Consider the following 22,303-nt stretch of genomic DNA (forward strand, 5'->3'; position numbering starts at 1 on the left):
CTAGTCCAGACTACTCTCCCACCCCCACTATCCTTCTCTCCCAAGGCAGACTCACCCTCTCTGGGGGTCCACTACGATGGCGTAGGGCTCGTCGATCATGCCGGAGATGAGGGTTTTGCGGTGTTGGCCTGATATCTGGGCCACCTCGATCACGTCTCGACCAGAGTCTGTCCAGTAGATGTTCCCTGCCACCCAGTCCACGGCAATGCCACGGGGCATCTTCAGACCGGGGATCTGAACACAGGGAGAGGGGGAGAACGGGGAGGACAATACCAGTTAAATCATTGTTTGTGTGAAAGGGCAAAGGTCATGACATGAGCAGTCAAGACTATCTGAGCACGGACAAGACACAGACACACACCTCCAGGTTGGTGACGCGGGAGTCGCTCTGGCGGCGGTGGCGGTTGTTGTTACTGTTAGGTGAGGAAGATGAGGATGGCAACTCGTAGGAAGAGATTCTGCCCGTGTGCCAGTTGGTCCAGTAGATGCGGTTGGTCTTGACGTGCAGGTCCATGGCATCAATGCGCACGTTGGCATCGCCCTGGAAGGTCTGCTCATAGAGCCAGTTGGGCATGCCAGGGTCCAGGCTGCGGATCTCGTTGTCGTCGGCGATGTAGAGCACCTGTCTCAAATCTGGGAGGACAGAGGAAGTGAGGTCACAACCTGAGTTAGGACATCCCCTGACTTATGGTTATAAGACTCTTTTCTTGCGTAGCTAAGAGCTATTTAGCACACTCATACACTAACTGATATCTAATCAAATGTAACACACACACACATTGAATGTTTTAGCCTCGGTCACAAACAGAGACAAATTCAGACAGGTTTCTAAAGACATAGAGAAGCAGTAACTGTAACTGATCCACTGGTATTGCTGAACTGAGCAGTACTCACTGTCAACCTTGCAGGTGTCGTTGATCCTGGTGAAGTACCTGTGGCAGCTGCACTTGTGGGAGCCCTTGGTGTTGTTGCAGATGTGGGAACACACTCCAAACTGCCTACATTCATTCTTATCTGTGAACAACACCCCAAAGCAAAAGGATTTGGGTTATAAATCACTAGACTACACCTGACATTTAGTCATAACAGTAACATATAGAGTGTATTTGAACCAGTGATGTGGTGCTGCACTGTACCTTCACATCTGTTGTTGCCTGTGGTCTTGAAGCCAGGTTTGCAGGAGCAGAAGGCATCAGTGCCATTCACCACACAGTGGGCCTCATCACCGTCACCACACACTGTTCTGTTATTGCGGCAGTCATTCAGGGAAGAGTCTGCAAAGAACCAGATAGGACATAGTCAAACTTACAGACAATAACATGTTCATACATACAGACAAACAGACAGACAGACACACACACACACTACTCTTGCATGCCAAGATGTAACACACACCCTTCTTGTTGCAGCCGATCTCGTCAGAGCCGTAGTCCTCACAGTTGTTAAAGTAGTCACAGCGCAGGTTGGAACTGATGCAGCGGCCGTTTGAGCACTGGAACTCATCCTTCTCACAGACTGGCGTGGTAGGAGTCATCTCTGGAGGAAAACAGGGAGGCGGCATCATTATTTCAACTCCATAACCATCCATTCAACTCAGTAACTCTATTGTAAAAGTCCACTCCATAACTCTCTACTACTAGCAACTCACGGCAGTTGAGCTCATCACTGTTGTCCCCGCAGTTATCAACACCGTCACAGCGCCTGGCTATCGGCAGGCAGACACGGTCGTTGTGGCAGCGGAACTGCCTTCTGGGTGGGCACTGGAATTTATCTGAGGGATGGATAGAAGAGAAGAGATGACAGGTGTGAGGTAGGTGTTGAATGATCCTCAGGGACAGTGTTATTGATGTCATGGGGACTCACTGCACTCCTCTGGGTTCTCATCAGAGTTGTCTCCACAGTCGTCCTCGCCGTCACACTTCCAGGCCAGGGGCTTACACAGAGTGTTGTTACACTGGAACTCATCCAGGGGGCAGTGTCTACCCACTGAGTGAGTGAGAGAGAGAGAGTTACTTTTCTCTATGAAATAGATACCCACAACTTGTACTTAATGAACAGTATGCGTACAGTACAAGACGTGTGTAAAACTCACCTCCGCTGTCACACTTCTCCTCGTCACTGCCGTCCATACAGTCAGGGTCTGCATCACAACGCCAGCGGATGGGGATACAGTGGCCGTTCTTACACTGGAACTGATCACTGTCACACTTCACATCACAGCCATTCTGCAGGAAGACACACAGGTACATCGCTTACAGTGGCTTGCGAAAGTATTCACCCCCCTTGGCATTTTTCCTATTTTGTTGCCTTACAATCTGGAATTAAAATTGATTTTTTTGGGGTTTGTATCATTTGATTTACACAACATGCCTACAACTTTGAAGATGCAAAATATTTTTTATTGTGAAACTAACAAGAAATAAGAGTGAAAAACAGAACTTGAGCGTGCATAACTATTCATCCCCCCCAAAGTCAATACTTTGTAGAGCCACCTTTTACAGCAATTACAGCTGCAAGTCTCTTGGGGTATGTCTCTATAAGCTTGGCACATCTAGCCACTGGGATTTTTGCCCATTCTTCAAGGCAAAACTGCTCCAGCTCCTTCAAGTTGGATGGGTTCCGCTGGTGTACAGCAATCTTTAAGTCATACCACAGATTCTCAATTGGAATGAGGTCTGGGCTTTGACTAGGCCATTCCAAGACATTTAAATGTTTCCCCTTAAACCACTCGAGTGTTGCTTTAGCAGTATGCTTAGGGTCATTGTCCTGCTGGAAGGTGAACCTCCGTCCCAGTCTCAAATCTCTGAAAGGCTGAAACAGGTTTCCCTCAAGAATTTCCCTGTATTTAGCGCCATCCATCATTCCTTCAATTGTGACCAGTTTCCCAGTCCCTGCCGATGAAAGGTGATGAGAGGTGTTGGGTTTGTGCCAGATATAGCGTTTTCCTTGATGGCCAACAGCTCAATTTTAGTCTCATCTGACCAGAGTACCTTCTGACATATGTTTGGGGAGTCTCCCACATGGCTTTTGGCGAACACCAAACGTGTTTGCTTATTTTCTTTAAGCAATGGCTTTTTTTCTGGCCCCTCTTCCGTAAAGCCCAGCTCTTTGGAGTGTACGGCTTAAAGTGGTCCTATGGACAGATACTCCAATCTCCGCTGTGGAGCTTTGCAGCTTACCAGTTATCTTTGGTCTCTTTGTTGCCTCTCTGATTAATGCCCTCGTTGCCTGGTCCGTGAGTTTTGGTGGGCGGCCCACTCTTGGCAGGTTTGTTGTGGTGCCATATTCTTTCAAATTTTTTTATAATGGATTTAAAAATGGTGCTCTGTGGGATGTTCAAAGTTTCTGATATTTTTTTATAACCCATCTGTACTTCTCCACAACTTTGTCCCTGACCTGCTTGGAGAGCTCTTTGGTCTTCATGGTGCTGCTTGCTTGGTGGTGCCCCTTGCTTAGTGGTGTTGCAGACTCTTTCAGAACAGGTGTATATATACACTGAGATCATGTAAATTTCACCTGTGTGCAATCTAACTAATTATGTGACTTCTGAAGGTAATTGGTTGCACCCAGATCTTATTTAGGGGCTTCATAGCAAAGGGGGTAAATACATATGCATGCACCACTTTTCCGCTATTTTATTTTTTGAAACACGTTATTTTTGTTATTTTTTTTACTTCACCAATTTGGACTATTTTGTTTATGTCCATTACATGAAATCCAAATAAAAATCCATTTAAATTACAGGTTGTAATGCAACAAAATAGGAAAAACGCCAAGGGGGATGAATACTTTTGCAAGGCACTGTACTATGTCACGCTAATGACAATGCTATTCATGTGTAAATTAACAATCCTGGTCTATTAATGATGTATTCATTGTGACAATGAGCTAGGACATGTACTTGTAAGATTGGGGATGGCATTGACTTTCCATGTTTGGGAGCATAGAACAGTGAGGAAGTTTTCACTTTCCATTAATTTGTTGCGAGTCATTTTACTCTATTTTTAATAACAGTGTCACTGTACCTCGTCTGATCCATCAGCACAGTCATGGTCTCCATCACACTTCCACCTCCCGGCGATGCAGCGACCGTTGGTACAGGAAAACTCACTCTCTGAACACTGCCTCGGCACTGAAGGGAAAGAGAGGAGAGGTGAGTAGAGAGGGAGGAGAGGTGAGGAGAGAGGGAGGAGAGGTGAGTAGAGAGGGAGGAGAGGTGAGGAGAGAGGGAGGAGAGGTGAGGAGAGGTGAGGAGAGAGGGAGGAGAGGTGAGTAGAGAGGGAGGAGAGGTGAGGAGAAAGGGAGGAGAGGTGAGGAGAAAGGGAGGAGAGGTGAGTAGAGAGGGAGGAGAGGTGAGTAGAGAGGGAGGATAGGTGAGGAGAGAGGGAGGAGAGGTGAGGAGAGGTGAGGAGAGAGGGAGGAGAGGTGAGGAGAGGTGAGGAGAGAGCGAGGAGAGAGGGAGGAGAGGTGAGTAGAGAGGGAGGAGAGGTGAGTAGAGAGGGAGGAGAGGTGAGTAGAGAGGGAGGAGAGGTGAGTAGAGAGGGAGGAGAGGTGAGTAGAGAGGGAGGAGAGGTGAGTAGAGAGGGAGGAGAGGTGAGTAGAGAGGGAGGAGAGGTGAGGAGAGAGGGAGGAGAGGTGAGGAGAGAGGGAGGAGAGGTGAGGAGAGGTGAGGAGAGAGGGAGGAGAGGTGAGGAGAAAGGGAGGAGAGGTGAGGAGAAAGGGAGGAGAGGTGAGTAGAGAGGGAGGAGAGGTGAGGAGAGGTGAGGAGAGGTGAGGAGAGAGGGAGGAGAGGTGAGGAGAGAGGGAGGAGAGGTGAGTAGAGAGGGAGGAGAGGTGAGGAGAGAGGGAGGAGAGGTGAGTAGAGAGGGAGGAGAGGTGAGTAGAGAGGGAGGAGAGGTGAGTAGAGAGGGAGGAGAGATTTAGGGGTGTGGAAAATAATAAGAACTTCCAGACACAGATGTATGTCATGAGGGTAAAATGGCTGTAAAGATAGGAGAAAAAGACTGGTAGCGAGGGACATATCAAAGGATGGGGGAATGGGAGTACACTGGGTCACATGTTACACCAGGAGGGGGAGGGGCTAAAAGGGCTAGTGGGATTGGAAAGGAGCTTAGTCTGGATAGCGTAAGCACACTTTTTAAGAAGGAGTCAAGGAGCAAATCTACTTTTTAAATGTTTTGTGTATATTTTTTCCCCCTAATGGCAATAGGATAGTTACTGTAGACAAGACACTTGGGGCTTGAGTAGATTGGGAGTGTTGGGGTGGTCGTGCTGATAGTGAAGACACCTACCTCTAAACCACGTCAACAGGCCAGTGTGAAATGCAGAATAAACATGAGATGATGTGAGATGTGCAAATGGTCACAAAGTAAAATCAAAGCAATGGAAATCAAAATCTTGAATGTTCAGCGCAGTTGAGTGAACACACATACACAAACAATCAACAGTGTACAGTGGGGGAAAAAAGTATTTAGTCAGCCACCAATTGTGCAAGTTCTCCCACTTAAAAAGATGAGAGAGGCCTGTAATTTTCATCATAGGTACACGTCAACTATGACAGACAAATTGAGGGAAAAAAAACCAGAAAATCACATTGTAGGATTTTTTATGCATTTATTTGCAAATTATGGTGGAAAATAAGTATATGGTCACCTACAAACAAGCAAGATTTCTGGCTCTCACAGACCTGTAACTTCTTCTTTAAGAGGCTCCTCTGCCCTCCACTCGTTACCTGTATTAATGACACCTGTTTGAACTTGTTATCAGTATAAAAGACACCTGTCCACAACCTCAAACAGTCACACTCCAAACTCCACTATGGCCAAGACCAAAGAGCTGTCAAAGGACACCAGAAACAAAATTGTAGACCTGCACCAGGCTGGGAAGACTGAATCTGCAATAGGTAAGCAGCTTGGTTTGAAGAAATCAACTGTGGGAGCAATTATTAGGAAATGGAAGACATACAAGACCACTGATAATCTCCCTCGATCTGGGGCTCCACACAAGATCTCACCCTGTGGGGTCAAAATGATCACCAGAACCACACGGGGGGACCTAGTGAATGACCTGCAGAGAGCTGGGACCAAAGTAACAAAGCCTACCATCAGTAACACACTACGCCGCCAGGGACTCAAATCCTGCAGTGCCAGACGTGTCCCCCTGCTTAAGCCAGTACATGTCCAGGCCCGTCTGAAGTTTGCTAGAGTGCATTTGGATGATCCAGAAGAGGATTGGGAGAATGTCACATGGTCAGATGAAACCAAAATAGAACTTTTTGGTAAAAACTCAACTCGTCATGTTTGGAGGACAAAGAATGCTGAGTTGCATCCAAAGAACACCATACCTACTGTGAAGCATTGGGGTGGAAACATCATGCTTTGGGGCTGTTTTTCTGCAAAGGGACCAGGACGACTGATCCGTGTAAAGGAAAGAATGAATGGGGCCATGTATCGTGAGATTTTGAGTGAAAACCTCCTTCCATCAGCAAGGGCATTGAAGATGAAACGTGGCTGGGTCTTTCAGCATGACAATGATCCCAAACACACCGCCCGGGCAACGAAGGAGTGGCTTCGTAAGAAGCATTTCAAGGTCCTGGAGTGGCCTAGCCAGTCTCCAGATCTCAACCCCATAGAAAATCTTTGGAGGGAGTTGAAAGTCTGTGTTGCCCAGCGACAGCCCCAAAACATCACTGCTCTAGAGGAAATCTGCAATCGGCCAAAATACCAGCAACAGTGTGTGAAAACCTTGTGAAGACTTACAGAAAACGTTTGACCTGTGTCATTGCCAACAAAGGGTATATAACAAAGTATTGAGAAACTTTTGTTATTGACCAAATACTTATTTTCCACCATAATTTGCCAATAAATTCATAAAAAAATTCTACAATGTGATTTTCAGGATTTTTTTCCCTCATTTTGTCTGTCATAGTTGACGTGTACCTATGATGAAAATTACAGGCCTCTCTCATCTTTTTAAGTGGGAGAACTTGCACAATTGGTGGCTGACTAAATACTTTTTTTCCCCACTGTACCTTTAAAAACGATTAAATTATCTGTTTGGGGAACAGATGTAGCTGAACCCATACAGTGAAAGAAGGCATCATGTACAAATGAAATACACATATATTCTGTAGCTCTAATCTCCCCATAGTGAGAAGAGACAGGAGACAGGAGCACTAGCCCTGGCATCACAGACTGGACAGGACAGAGGGGACCTACCACACTTGTCCTCATCAGAGTTGTCGCCACAGTCATTGTCATAGTCACACTGCCAACGACCCGGGACACAACGGTTGTTCTTACACCGGAACTGGTACGGCTCACATGTCCTCTCATCTGAGGACACAACATATACAGTATACAGTCAAAGTAGAAATTATAAACAGATATTTCAATATATACAATTATGTAAAACACAACACAAAAGATGCTTGGCAATCTCTCCATTCCTATCCCACCATCTCAATCTCTACCTCCAACCCTTCATTCCTCCCTCCATCACTCACCACACTCCTCCTTGGGTTCGTCTGATGCGTCTCCACAGTCGTCCTCTCCGTCACACTTCCATCGGGCCGGGATGCAGCGACCAGAGTCCTTGCAGCGGAACTCATCCACGCCACACGTCATCTGGGCTGGAGGGGGAGAGGGAAGGGGGATGTTAGAGATCAGAGAGAGAATAAAATGAAGGGAGATAGAAAGAGAAGGGAGGGAGGTGAGAAAGGGGAGAGGAGAGGAGTCAAGGAGAAGGGAGAAAGATGCTGGATGTGACAGGAGAGTGGATCATTACTGCAGTTGGCAGGCTCGTCAGATCCGTCCACACAGTCGTTGTCCCTGTCACACACCCAGACACGGGGGATACAGCGCTTGGTGATGGCACACTGGAACTGGTTAGGGGCACAAGTCACCTCCGCTGCATGGGACAGAAAGGAGAGAGTAGACCGTCACTTACCAATATCCGTATATGATGCATGGCTTTCTCTCCTAGTCTTTGTAAACATACATTTCAAATGAATTAAATTATACATTTCAATGTGCGTAGAAAACATGGTAGGCCGAAAAGAACACAAAAACACTGATTTGAAAAGACTAGAAGTTGGTGCAGTATACTAGAAGTAGGATATCCTCCATATTCCCTGTCTTTAACCCCTCCATACAAGCCAATACTGTAGGAAAAGCAGTCTACTCACGGCAGTCCATCTCGTCCTCCCCCTCTCCACAGTTGTCCTGGCCGTTACAGCGGAAGATCCCAGGGATACAGCGGCTGGGGTGGCTACACTTAAACTGACTAGGTAGACAGACATGGATGTCACAGTTGGCCTCATCAGAGTTGTCCTGGCAGTCGTTGTCTCCATCACAGATGTAGGCTGGGTTGGTACAGATACCTGTACCACACTGGAACTGGCCGGGCCTGCACTTGAACTCAGCTACAGGGGTATACCAAATACAACTCAACATCAGTCAACCAGGACTTTAGTACAGTGCAGCTATGATAGATAGTGTTCATGGACTAGGACTGTCTGTCACTCACGGCATTCCGTAGGCTCGTCTGACCGGTCCCCACAATCATCCTCTGTGTCACACTTCCACCAGAACGGAATGCACTTGTCATTCTTACACACAAACTGCAGGGAGAGAGGGAGGGAGGAAGAGAGGGAGGATGGAGAGGAAGAGGGAAAGAGAAAGAAAGAGATTGTGGGGGAAGAGAGAGAGAGAAAGAATAATTCTGAGCACATAAAGGCAGAGAATGACACTATTCACACAACATCATGAAACAGACGAGTTGGCTAAACTCACCTGACTGGCAGTGCAGTTGGACATACACCGTCTCCCATCACTGGCCAGGTAAAAGTTAGTAGGACAGGCACACTTGTACCCCCCACCAGGCGACAGCAGGCACAGGTTACTGCATCCTCCGTTATCGGTCTGACACGGGTGGTTGGCCACTGTGGGTCAACCAATCACACACAATAGGCCCAGGTGAGAGGAGTGCAAGCACACATCGATACGTGACAGGGTGTTTAGGTGGCGGTAACAGTAGACTTACTCATCCCCTCTGGCTGGCGGTAAGGGTGGTAGATGTGGATGTCCATGGGCCGGTGCAGGGTACTGATCAGCATGGTCTTGTTGGTGCCCAGGGTTTTGTGACACCTGTTGATGGACTTGGTCTCCCAGTCGGTCCAGTAGATGTACTCCTCAAACAGAGTCATGGCAAAGATGTGGGGGATGTCCTGGCTTAACACTGCAGGGTGGGGAAGCACACAGAGAAACAGACACACGTCAGAAACAAGCAGGAAGTCCGCCAACAGTGATGTATTTACTGATGAGTATGTGGTGTGTATAGTGTATCCGTCTTCCGTTTCATTGTGTGTGTTGTAATATCAATAAGAGCGTCTGCTAAATGACGTAAATGTAAATGTAATACATATCAAAATGTGCGTGTTGTATGACAGAGTGCGTTACCAGTGTGTCGGTTGGTCCCGTCCAGGCTGGCAAACTCTATGTAGTCCTCTCTGGCGTCGGCCCAGTAGATACGGTCGTTGATGAAGTCCAGAGTGAGGCCGTTGGGCCAGGTGATCCTGTCCTCTACAATCACAGTCCTGTTGGCGCCATCCATCCCTATCCTCCCTATGTGGGGGTTGTCACCCCAGTCGGACCAGTACAGGTACCTGGCAGGGACACAGCTCAGTGTGAGGCTTCAGAACCACTCAGAACACCCATGTGAGTGGTCATAATATCACACTACATTCTCAGCAAAGTGAGGATCAATGCCAGTCTCTCTTGAAGTAAAATAATCAATGCTATACTCAACATTTGAAATGCTATATACAATATTTGAGCAGCACTCAAAGAGAAAATAAGAGAATATGATTCCTGCTTGTTATTTATAGCTATGTTTGTACCCGTTTCGTACGTCGACCGCCACAGCGCGTGGTTCCCTCAGACCGGTGTTGACCAGGACCGTCCGGTAGGCCCCGTTCAGCTTGGACACCTCGATGGTGTCCCGCCCCTTGTCACACCAGTACAGGTTCCCTCCCACCCAATCAACAGCCAGACCATCAGGGTTGCTAAGAGACGTGCGGTGAAGGACCTGCCAAAGAGCCAATCAGAAATTACGGTTCAGTTCCCCACATGCAACTAAATGTATGCTACCAATCAAATGTTGTATATTTCTAAGAGGTAAAGAGATAATGGAGCCACACTGACCTGTACGTCGCTGCCGTTGATGTGCATGCGTCGGATCATGCTGCCCTGAGTGGTCACGTCTGTCCAGTAGATCATCTGCTGTCTGTAGTCAAAGTCCAGCGCCACCGCGTTGTTCAGGCCCTAATACACACACACACAATGGGAGAGAAGTGATCAAACATAGCGTGATTGTTATATGGAGCAATGTGGTATTTCCACCTGTTGTAGGCCTATGAGGTGTTGAGGCTCCAGTCTCACCTGTTTGAGCAGGGTGTAGTTGGAACCATCCAGGTTGAGTTTCCTTAGGTAGTAACGGTTGGCAAAGATCAGGAAGGGCTCCTCCTCTGGACAAAATAAGGATTTTTTGGAAGATAAGGTCATCAAGCTCAACTTCAGGCCCTCCTTACACATTTATACAACAGTCAGAGTAGGTAGAGCTCCACTCCTCCTCTCACCCCCATCCACCCCTCCAGGTCTTACCACCTCATACCCCCCTCCACCAGCTCTTACCAGAGGTGGACTTGCAGATGGTGGGGTCACTGGGGCTGAGCTGGAAGCCCTCCACACATAGACAGTGGAAGGATCCATGGGTGTTGATGCAGCGCTGGGTGCAGGGGTAGCTAGTCGTACACTCGTCTATGTCCACGCACGTCTTCCCATCATCCTTCAGGCGGAAGCCAGGGTGGCATCTGCACTGCACGGCCACACAGGAGAGGAGACGTAAGGCTGTGTGTACTAGTACATAATGGTTAACCTTTCCGACAATAGTTGTTACGTAGTTGACAATATAACATGGCAATGACTACAGATTAACAGTCATCACCGTTAACTATTTATTTAGCAGAAGCTCTCCAGGTGTAGGTGCATCCTTACCTTGAAGCCTATCTTGAGGTCCTCACAGAGCTGGGAGCAGCCGCTGAGCTTGCTGTTCAGACACTCATTGATGAAGCAGTTGAGCTCGTCAGTGCCGTCACCGCAGTCATCATTCCGGTCACACAGCAGTGTCTCATTGACACAGTTCCCGTTACCGCAAGCGTACACCGTGTCGTTACATTTCTTCTCTGTTTTGGACAGAGGGGAGGACAGATTGGAGGACGGTGGGTCAGGAAGAGGAGAAAAGAGAGTGAATATCTAAGGAAGAGGGGACTTCGCTCACACATTGGACTAAATCCAATTTAGCAATTTAGCAGGGATTTTTGAAATCCCTTAAAATTCCTTGCAAATAGTGGGCTGAGATGGAAATCTCTTAGGCCCCAGAGAAAATAGACAGTTAGCACCATCTGTGTGTGTGTGTGTGTGTGTGTGTGTGTGTGTGTGTGTGTGTGTCTCTAACCTGGGCCGTTGCAGTGGGGGTTCTTGGGGGCTTCGTCAGAGCGGTCGTGACAGTCAAACTCTCCGTCACACTCCCAGGAGCTCTGGATGAGGCAACGGCCGTTGGCACAGCGGAACTCATTGGGCCCACACGTAGGGTACTCTGGAAGGAGAGACGGGTGATTGGTTGGTTGTATAATTACATTTTATTTTTTACAGTTATGTCACTATTAGGCCTATCACATACACTATATACACTATATATATATATATATATATATATATATATATATACATACACATACACATACACATACATACATACATACATACATACATACATACACACAAAAGTATGTGGACATCTCTTCAAATTAGTGGATTCGGCTATTTCAGCCACACCCGCTGCTGACAGAATGGCCTTACTGAAGAGCTCAGTGACTTTCAACGTGGCACTGTCATAAGATGCCACCTTTCCAACAAGTCAGTTTATCAAATTTCTGCCCTGCTAGAGTTGCCCCGGTCAACTGTAAGTGGTGTTATTGTGAAGTGGAAACGTCTAGGAGCAACAATGGCTCAGCCGCGAAGTGGTAGGCCACACAAGCTCACAGAACGGGACCGCCGAGTGCTGAAGCGCGTACAAATCGGTTGTCCTCGGTTGCAACACTCACTACCCCATTCCAAACTGCCTCTGGAAGCAACGTCAGCGTCGGCTGGAGTGGTGTAAAGCTTGCCGCCATTGGACTCGAGCAGTGGAAACGCGTTCTCTGGAGTGATGAATCATGCTTCACCATCTGGCAAATCTGGGTTTGGCGGATGCCAGGAGAACGATACCTGCCCGACTGCATAGTGCCAACTGTAAAGTTTGGTGGAGGAGGAATCATTGTCTGGGGCTGTTTTTCATGGTTCGGGCTAGGCCCCTTAGTTCCAGTGAAGGGAAATCTTAACGCTACAGCATACAATTACATTCTAGACGATTCTGTGCTTCCAACTTTGTGGCAACAGTTTGGGGAAGGCCCTTTCCTGTTTCAGCATGACAATTCCCCCGTGCACAAAGCGAGGTCCATACAGAAATGGTTTGTCAAGATCGATGTGGAAGAACTTGACTGGCCTGCACAGAGCCCTGACCTCAACCCCATCGAACACCTTTGGGATGAATTGGATCGCCAACTGCGAGCCAGGCCTAATCGCCCAACATCAGTGTTCGACCTCACTAATGCTCTTGTGGCTGAATGGAAACAAGTCACCGCAGCAATGTTCCAACATCTATCTAGTGGAAAGATTTTGGAATGAGATGTTCGACGAGCAGGTCATGTAGTGTCTCATGAAAATAGAATATGCATTCCAAATGTTTAAGGATTAACACAATGATACCATGATAGTGTGTGAGTGTAAGAGGGGTTACCCAACAGGGGTCAGGGGTCATCCACTCACCACACTCTAGGGACTCGTCAGAGCCGTCACTGCAGTCTTTGTCATGATCACACACAAAGTGCTTGGGGATGCACTGTCTGTTCTGACACATGAACTCATTCTCATCACAGGTGTTGTTGAACACTGACACACAGACAGACAGAGGGACATTAGTTAGTCAATAAGGTACTGCATTATGAAAATAATCTGTATACCAGCAAGTAATTATTTGATAATGATTTCATAAAAACTTCTGTTAAACTCAAATCGCTTAACATTGTATGGGGTAAGTAACATCTCCCATACTTCCATAGGTAAAGATATATCTATTCAATAAGTCAATAATCCTCCTCTGACTGATCCACTACTCACCACATCCAGCCTTGACACTCTCATCCACCCCGTCAGGACAGTCCTTGTCCCCGTCACACTTCCAGTGCTGGGGGACACACACATGAGAGCCAGGACACTGGAAGGCATGTGGACTACACGTCTTATTCTCTGTCAGGAGAGGAGGAGAGGTGTGGGGAGGTGGGAAGGAGGGGAGACAGATATGGGGCAAGGGAATTACTTTTGTGTGCATTCGTTTTGAATTAGTCTAGTATTTCCAAATAAGTGACCTCCCTGTTAGAGATTGTGTATGTGTGGCGTGAATCGCACTCACTGCACTTGCTGCCCTCGTCAGTCCCATCACCACAGTCGTCAGCGCCGTCACACACCCAACGGTTGGGGATACAGCGGTGGTTACTGCATTCAAACTGGCTGGCCGAGCAGAACTTATCTAAAAGAGAGCGTGAGCGAGAGAGAGCGAGAGAGATGCAATGAAGAGAAAGACAATCTGTCAGAAATGTGTGGTGAAAGACTACAGTGATTAGCAGTCCAGTAAAAAGCCATCTGAGCTGAACTGACCACAGTGTGTCTCGTCAGCTCCGTTCTCACAGTCGTTCTCCTTGTCGCAGGTCCAGCTCATAGGGATACAGCGACCACTAGGACACGCAAAGAATGAAGCAGGACACTTGGTCTTCCTCCGTTCTGCTCGACAAATAGAACGGACAGACAATGGTTAATCAAATCAAACTTTATTGGTTGCATTCACATATTTAGCAGATGTTATTGCGGGTGTAGTGAAATGCTTGTGTTCCTAGCTCCAACAGTGCAGTAATATCTAACAATTCACAACAATACACACAAATCTAAAATTAAAAGAATGGAATTAAGAAATATACATAAATATTAGGATGAGCAATGTCGGAGTCCGTAGTGTGTGTGTGTGTATATATATAAACTCAGCAAAAAAAAGAAAAGTCCCATTTTCAGGACGCTGTCTTTCAAAGATAATTCGTAAAAATCCAAATAACTTCACAGATCTTCATTGTAAAGGGTTTAAACACTGTTTCCCATGCTTGTTCAATGAACCATAAACAATTAATGAACATGCACCTGTGGAACGGTCGTTAAGAAAACTTAGGACACTAAAGAGGCCTTTCTACTGACTCTGAAAAACACCAAAAGAAAGATGCCCAGGGTCCCTGCTCATCTGCGTGAACGTGCCTTAGGCATGCTGCAAGGAGGCATGAGGACTGCACATGTGGCCAGGGCAATACATTGCAATGTCCGTACTGTGAGAAGCCTAAGACAGCGCTACAGGGAGACAGGATAGACAGCTGATCGTCCTCGCAGTGGCAGACCATGTGTAACACCTGCACAGGATCGGTACATCCGAACATCACACCTGCGGGACAGGTACAGGATGGCAACAACTGCCAGAGTTACACCAGGAACGCACAATCCCTCCATCAGTGCTCAGACTGTCCGCAATAGGCTGAAAGAGGCTGGACTGAGGGTTTGTAGGCCTGTTGTAAGGCAGGTCCTCACCAGACATCACCAGCAACAACGTCACCTATGGGCACAAACCCACCGTCGCTGGACCAGACAGGACTGGCAAAAAGTGCTCTTCACTGACGAGTCACAGTTTTGTCTCACCAGGGGTGATGGTCGGATTCGCGTTTATCGTCGAAGGAATGAGCGTTACACCGAGGCCTGTACTCTGGAGCGGGATCGATTTGGAGGTGGAAGGTCCGTCATGGTCTGGGGCGGTGTGTCACAGCATCATCGGATTGAACTTGTTTATATACATATAGTACCAGTCAAAAGTTTGGACACACCTACTCATTCAAGGATTTTTCTTTATTTTTACTATTTTCTACATTGTACAACAGTGGTGAAGACATCAAAACTATGAAATAACACATATGAAATCATGTAGTAACCACAAACGTGTTAAACAAATCAAAATATATTTTATATTTGAGATTCTTCAAAAAGCCACCCTTTGCCTTGATGACAGCTTTGCACACTCTTGGCATTCTCTCAACCAGCTTCATGAGGTAGTCACCTGGAATGCATTTCAATTAACAGGGGTGCCTTCTTAAAAAGTTAATTTGTGGAATTTCTTTCCTTCTTAACGTGTTTGAGCCAATCAGTTGTGTTGTGACAAGGTAGGGGTGGAATACAGAAGATAGCCCTATTTGGTAAAAGACCAAGTCCATATTATGGTAAAACAACTCAAATAAGCAAAGAGAAACGACAGTCCATCATTACTTTAAGACATGAAGGTCAGTAAATCCGGAAAATGTCAAGAACTTTGAACGTTTCTCCAAGTGCAGTCGCAATGATGAAATTGGCTCTCATGAGGACCGCCACAGGAAAGGAAGACCCAGAGTTACCTCTGCTGCAGAGGATAAGTTCATTAGTGTTACCAGCCTCAGAAATTGCAGCCCAAATAAATGCTTCACAGAGTTCAAGTAACAGACATCTCAACATCAACTGCTCAGAGGAGACCGTGTGAATCAGATCGAATTGCTGCAAAGAATCCACTACTAAAGGACACCAATAAGAAGAAGAGACTTGCTTGGGCCAAGAAACACGAGCAATGTGGAAATCTGTCCTTTGGTCTGATGAGTCCAAATTTGAGATTTTTGGTTCCAACCGCAATGTCTTTGTGAGATCAAATCAAATTGTATTTATATACGCCGAATACAACAGGTGTAGACATTACCGTGAAATGCTTACTTACAGCCCTTAACCAACAATGAATTTATTTTTTAATAAACAAGTTAAATAAAACAACAACAAAAAAGTGTTGAGAAATAAAGAGCAGAAGTAAAATAAAATAACAGTAGGGAGGCTATATACAGGGGGGTACCGGTGCAGAGTCAATGTGCGGGGGCACCGGCTAGTTGAGGTAATATGTACATGTGGGTAGAGTTAAAGTGACTATGCATAAATAATTAACAGAGTAGCAGTAGCGTAAAATGATGGGGTGGGGGTGGGGGGGCAGTGCAAATAGTCCGGGTAGCCATGATTAGCTGTTCAGGAGTCTTATGGCTTGGGGGTAGAAGCTGTTGAGAAGCCTTTTGGACCTAGACTTGGCGCTCCGGTACCGCTTGCCGTGCGGTAGCAGAGAGAACAGTGTACGACTAGGGTGGCTGGAGTAACGACTTGGTTACTACATGATTCCATATGTGTTATTTCATAGTTTTGATGTCTTCACTATTATTCTACAATGTAGAAAATAGTAAAAATAAAGAAAAACCCCTGAATGAGTAGGTGTGTCCAAACTTTTGACTGGTACTATATATACACACACACACAGTACGTACAGTTGAAGTCAGAAGTTTACATACACCTTAGCCAAATACATTTAAACTCAGTTTTTCACAATTCCTGACATTTAATCCTCCCTGTTTTAGGTCAGTTAGGATCACCACTTTATTTTAAGAATGTGAATAATAGTAGAGAGAATGATTTATTTCAGCTTTTATTTCTTTCATCACATTCCCAGTGGGTCAGAAGTTTACATACACTCAATTAGTATTTGGTAGCATTGCCTTTAAATTGTTTAACTTGTTTCGGGTAGGCTTCCACAAGCTTCCAACAATAAGTTGGGTGAATTTTGGCCCATTCCTCCTGACAGAGCTGGTGTAACTGAGTCAGGTTTGTAGGCCTCCTTGCTCACACACGCTTTTTCAGTTCTGCAAACACATTTTCTATAGGCTTGAGGTCAGGGCTTTGTGATGGCCACTCCAATACCTTGACTTTGTTGTACTTGCAGTTGCAAACCGTAGTCTGGCTTTTTTATGGCGGTTTTGGAGCAGTGGCTTCTTCCTTGCTGAGCGACCTTTCAGGTTATGTCGATATAGGACTTGATTTACTGTGGATATAAATACTTTTGTACCTGTTTCCTCCAGCATCTTCACAAGGTCCTTTGCTGTTGTTCAGGGATTGATTTGCTTAGTGTATGTAAACTTCTGACCCACTAGAATTGTGATACACTGTCCAGCTGGCGACCGAAGTCAGCTTGCAGGCGCCCGGCCTGCCACAAGGAGTCGCTAGAGCACGATGGGACAAGGAAATCCCAGCCGGCCAAACCCTCCCCAAACCCAGACGACGCTGGGTCAATTGTGCGCCGCCTCATGGGCTTCCCAGTCACAGCCGGCTGTGACACAGCCTGGGATCGAACCCGGGTCTGTAGTGACACCTCAAGCACTGCGCCACTCGGGAGGCCGAAATGTTTGTGTTTTAATGTGAACTCTGGGGGCTCCCCTAGCAGCTTGCTGCCTTAATGAGATACACTGAATCAGAGTCCACAAGGACAAAAGTCTGAAAACATTTGAGATGTTGCAGCTTATTGTGTGTGTGTTTTAAGTGTGTATCTATGTTTGGGCATGTGTGCTGTGTCTATGTGTGTGTGTGTGTGTGTGTGTGTGTGTGTGCATGCGTGCGCATGTGTGTGTTCACCTGGGCAGTTCCTCTCATCGGAGTAGTCTCCACAGTCGTTGGCTCCGTCACACACCCAAGAGGATGCATAGCAGAGGCTGGTGAACTCACACTTCTGGAAGGTCACACCCTTAACCCCCAGGCGGAAGTAGCTGGAACAGTCAGTAGCTGGTGGACAGGGACAGGGGTTACACAGTGAGTCTTATAAAGTCAGTTTAAACTCATTTAGTTCATTAGCTTCAGCATCGTATCTAACAGCTGTAAAGTGACATTATACATTATGACAGAGCAATGTTGACTGAGTTAGTCTGGTCCAGAATTAAGTCTGGATTAGAGTTACGTCTGATGTTAGGTTTAGTTGAGTCTAGTCTAAAGGTTAGTCTGTGTTCTGTCTTGAGTTGAGTCTAGTCAAGAGTTAAGTCTGGGTTCGTTCGAGTTAAATCTATTGTTAGCTTTAGTTTAAACTAGACTGGCATCCAAGGTGACTCACAGCAGTTCATCTCGTCGCTGGCGTCTTCACAGTCCACCATCTGGTTACACTTGCTGGAGTTTGTGATGCAGCCTCCGTCTCTGCACTGGAACTGCTCTGCCGTGCACAGGGTGGCTGGAACAGACACAGACACACATTACTCTGGTGACAAACTCTACACAAATATAGAACATTTCCATAGAAAATCAACCCAAACTACCACCACTGCATGAGATAGCTAGCCTGCTTACTGTTGCAGAAGAGTTCGTCTGAGTTGTCTCCACAGTCGTCCTGTCCGTTACACCAGGAGCTGTGTCCCACACACCTGCCATTCACACACCGCCTGTAGCCCTTCTTACACACCCGGTTGGCTGAAGACGAAGGGCAGGAAAAGATTATGTTAGAAACATTAGTCACATTATGGCTTATAGTGGTAATGTAAAAGAATGTCCCTGTCGGTGTCACTCACCGCAGTAGGACTGTTTCTCGTCTGACTTGTCCTTGCAGTGGGCCATGCCGTCACAGGTCAGAGTGTAGTTCACACAGTCTCCGTTCCCACACTCAAACTCATCTACACTGCTGCACGTGGTGTTCAGGGCTGGGGAAGGGGAAAGACACACTTAACATCAGATTTTATAAAAACATGGTTTTAGTGCTGAACATTTCAAAGTAGGATTGAAAAACTAGCACCATTGGCTGTTCTTACATCCTTAATGACATGATAAAATGCCCTCATCCACTCTCCCTCCCCTTGCCCTAGTTCTCTCATTTCTCCAACCTTCCCTATCCCCCCTTTCCCCCGCTTTCTCACCGATGCAGGTGTTGTCCTCCAGCAGTTTCCTTTCGCCATTGCCACGGCAAGTACAGTTGACCCTGCCCTCTGAGGTCAGAAGACACAGGTCCTGACAACCTCCGTTGTTCACCCGACACAGAGAGAACTCGCCTACACAGAGAAAGAGAGAGGGTTAGAGCACGCACGTACACACACAGTGTTCAGAGAACAACACAACTCTCCATCTACTTGTGTCTAATATAAACTGACACAGTGTAAATGGGATTTGCAGCAATTACCACAGGTTCACTGTGTGTGTTGAGAGTGGGGAGGAGGTAAGCAACTGGGAAGTGAATAGTGGGTGTTGAGGGTGTGGGGGTGGTTGAGAAAGACAGAGCCATTGATTTGAAGTGATAGAGGGAGATTGAAAACTCAGTGAGATGAACAAGTGTGAATTGAACTGGACGAGGTTAGAGAGATGACGAGGAAATGTGTGTGGCATGAGACTGTTGGAGCAGAAGATGGGGAGTGTGTGTGTACAGGGTGATAGATTGGGGCAGTGGAGTCTCAGGTGGTCTCATTCTCCAGGTGTATGGAGCTCCCCTCAGCTGTGTCACACTGATTACTTCTTAAACCTCATTAACTTTGGTGGCACAGCAGTGTGTGTGAAGGTGTGTGTCAGAGGAGGCTGGTGGGAGGAGCTATAGGAGGACAGTATCAAAGATATGGAAACAATGTTTGACTCTGTTCCATTTATTCCATTCCAGCCATTAAAATGTGCATGTCCTCCTATATCTCCTCCCACCAGCCTCCAATGGTATGTGTACCACTCTGCTTGCCCACGCCAACCCCCCAATCCCCCACCCCTTTATCTGCCCTAAAAAAACACTTCCACCCAAACCACACCCTCTTTTCCTTAGAACTCACAGCTATTGGTGTCGTTGGCCACAGCGACGATGCCCATTGGCTGCTGGGGGATGTCGGCTCTGAGGAGTTTCATGTCACCGCCCACGTACTTGTCGGCCCTGAGGACAGCCCTGCGGACCCAGTCGGTCCAGAATATGTAGTCTCCATACACCGCCAGACCAAACGGATGGACTGGCTCATTCTTCAACACCACCTATAGGGGGCAGCAGAGATACACACAACAGTTGAACCATCAAGTGTGTTTCGTGAATGTGGGTGGGTTATTGCGTCTGTAATCTGCGAGTGTGTGTGTGCATGTGTGCCAGTGTCACTCACGTAGCGGCGGCTGCCATCATATTCGCAGCGTTCGATCTTGTCCAGGGTGGCGTCGGAGAAGTAGAGTTTCTCAGCGCGGTGGTCTATGGCCAGGCCGTTGGGGGTACGGATGTCACTGCCGATGATCACCAGTACATTGTTACCAGACAGGGTGGCACGCATGATACTGGGAGACTGTTCATTCCAATTGGTCCAGAACATCAGGCTGGTGGGTGACAACACGAGGGAACTTATAGTATATAATGCAGATGTGTGTAAACGTTCACAACAGTGGATGGGCTTCTGATTCAAATGGCACAATTGGAACAGTGCGATTTATGACCATTACGGTCCAAGAGACACTCACTCTTGACACTCGTCCAGTACAAAGGCCCGGGGGTGGTCGTCTCCAGACATGGTGACCACGGTGTTGCGGTCCCAGGCACCCCAGCGGCTCTGGTTGACCGTGTGGCGGGTGATAGTGGAGGTGGTATAGCTGGTCCAGTACAAAGTGTCCCAGCCTCGGTGGTACGCCAGGCCCTCTACTGAACCCACGTCTGACGAGGTAGAGAGGTAGAGAGAGAGAGAGAGAGGTAGAGAGAGAGAGAGAGGTAGAGAGAGAGAGAGAGGTAGAGAGAGAGAGAGAGGTAGAGAGAGAGAGGTAGAGAGAGAGGTAGAGACAGCGAGAGAGAGAAAAATAAAAAAGGGCAAGGAAAGAAAGACAGGGAGGGAGGAGAAGAGGCAAATACCACGTCAATCCCAGTTGCGTGTTAAAAGGACATGACTCAGGTCTCTGGCAGTAGCACAGAGCTGGCGGACAGAGTAGAGCTGGATGCCATAGCAGAGGAGGTACAGAGACTACTCACTGAGGACACGACAGGCCACTGGTAATGATCTAGAACTCTCTGTGAGCTAAGGCTTTCATCAAACTAACAGCTCTCCAAAAGGTCACAACATAAATGGCTAACAGCTAGCAGCATATTTCCTTCCATTGCTCTTTTTCATCGATAGTTGGGAGGGTTCACAGCATTTTTGTGCTTCACAGCCTTCTAATGAGTAACTGGCTGAGCCCATCTCAGCTCAGGCCAGTCCAGACGAGAGGAGACTGGGGAGGGGAGAGCTGGCCAAGATGGAGGAACACACTGTGCTCTGGTGGTGGAGAAACACACACAGACACACTCTTAAAGTCTGACAAGGACACTTTCAAGTTACGCACAACACACACCCCCACGGTCAACCACAACTGATTGTTCCAAAAAGACTAATAGTCACCTGCTTGTTATCCCAGTAGAAACAGAGGGACTGGAATTACTTAATAGGCCTTCTTCTGAAGCGGTTATGACCTAATAAGTACATCACATGCCTGGCCAGTGTCTCTGGGAGGTTCAACACAAGGTGGGACACTTTGCACTTCACCTCCATCTCTCCATTTCAACACCACAGACATGAGTCATGGACTGGCTAGCAATGTATTGTGAGAGATTTTGAATGAGACCGAGCTAAGGACCTAAGAGCTGGAGTGTGTAGAGCCCAGGTGTGCGACATTAAAACAACTCCCTCTGGTTTCCCACTCTCATAAATCAACGCTTTAAAAAATTGATGAAGTGCAACACTAAATCTGCTCCCTCAATTTCCTCTCTCCTCTGTGCTTTTAATAAATCATAAATTGTCGGGCTGCAAGGCTCTACACTTTCCTATCCGTGTTTCCGCTTTCCTCACACCTTTTAATGCTGGCTTCCCTGTGTGTATCTCTACTGTATAGGCCCATCTCTGTCCTGTATGCTGACTGCAGCAGTTGAAGTTTACAAAGGAGCTGAATTTACGAGCTCTTGGTAAATGTACAGAGTTCACCCTCTTATCCTGAGCTTCATATACACACACACACACACACACGCGCATACACAGACACACACACACACGGGTCATTCCATGTCATTTCAGCAAGCCATGTCACCCAACATCTCAGATGGTGATATTAATTATGTGGTTAGAAACCGATAAGATTAGCATTCCTGAAACATTATTTTGTTGTATATTGCTTCTTCAACCTTTGCAATGTATTCCCTGTGAATCTGGTGATGTTTGTTCCCCTCTTCAGAGAAATTAGCCATTGAAGTCGCTTGCATTCTATCCCATTAAATGAGTGTGGAAATACCT

At 47.0% G+C, this 22,303-nt stretch overlaps 1 protein-coding gene across 3 annotated transcripts in view; it reads right to left on the minus strand.

Moving 5' to 3' along the window:
- LOC311139021 (low-density lipoprotein receptor-related protein 1-like) overlaps nt 1-22,303 on the minus strand; it is a gene marked incomplete at its 5' end in the record, with an annotated part of 191,419 nt that overhangs the window by 22,150 nt on the left and 146,966 nt on the right. For all 3 annotated transcript variants that reach the window (XM_084173849.1, XM_084173850.1, XM_084173848.1), the window contains 35 exons: nt 56-234; nt 362-633; nt 895-1,014; nt 1,137-1,274; nt 1,396-1,536; nt 1,649-1,771; nt 1,864-1,986; nt 2,093-2,225; nt 4,026-4,132; nt 7,218-7,334; nt 7,505-7,630; nt 7,786-7,908; nt 8,186-8,422; nt 8,527-8,620; nt 8,793-8,941; nt 9,043-9,237; nt 9,459-9,664; nt 9,899-10,086; nt 10,203-10,322; nt 10,440-10,525; nt 10,692-10,875; nt 11,055-11,242; nt 11,515-11,655; nt 12,927-13,049; nt 13,278-13,406; nt 13,570-13,686; nt 13,815-13,937; nt 17,706-17,852; nt 18,175-18,288; nt 18,405-18,524; nt 18,623-18,751; nt 18,965-19,096; nt 19,853-20,045; nt 20,168-20,372; nt 20,514-20,703. In XM_084173849.1, coding sequence (XP_084029975.1) covers nt 56-234; nt 362-633; nt 895-1,014; nt 1,137-1,274; nt 1,396-1,536; nt 1,649-1,771; nt 1,864-1,986; nt 2,093-2,225; nt 4,026-4,132; nt 7,218-7,334; nt 7,505-7,630; nt 7,786-7,908; nt 8,186-8,422; nt 8,527-8,620; nt 8,793-8,941; nt 9,043-9,237; nt 9,459-9,664; nt 9,899-10,086; nt 10,203-10,322; nt 10,440-10,525; nt 10,692-10,875; nt 11,055-11,242; nt 11,515-11,655; nt 12,927-13,049; nt 13,278-13,406; nt 13,570-13,686; nt 13,815-13,937; nt 17,706-17,852; nt 18,175-18,288; nt 18,405-18,524; nt 18,623-18,751; nt 18,965-19,096; nt 19,853-20,045; nt 20,168-20,372; nt 20,514-20,703 — 5,212 coding nt within the window. The remainder of the gene's footprint in view (nt 1-55; nt 235-361; nt 634-894; nt 1,015-1,136; nt 1,275-1,395; nt 1,537-1,648; nt 1,772-1,863; nt 1,987-2,092; nt 2,226-4,025; nt 4,133-7,217; nt 7,335-7,504; nt 7,631-7,785; nt 7,909-8,185; nt 8,423-8,526; nt 8,621-8,792; nt 8,942-9,042; nt 9,238-9,458; nt 9,665-9,898; nt 10,087-10,202; nt 10,323-10,439; nt 10,526-10,691; nt 10,876-11,054; nt 11,243-11,514; nt 11,656-12,926; nt 13,050-13,277; nt 13,407-13,569; nt 13,687-13,814; nt 13,938-17,705; nt 17,853-18,174; nt 18,289-18,404; nt 18,525-18,622; nt 18,752-18,964; nt 19,097-19,852; nt 20,046-20,167; nt 20,373-20,513; nt 20,704-22,303) is intronic.

This window comes from Coregonus lavaretus (assembly GCF_964263955.1).
Source record: "Coregonus lavaretus genome assembly, chromosome: 12".
Classification (NCBI taxonomy): domain Eukaryota; kingdom Metazoa; phylum Chordata; class Actinopteri; order Salmoniformes; family Salmonidae; genus Coregonus; species Coregonus lavaretus.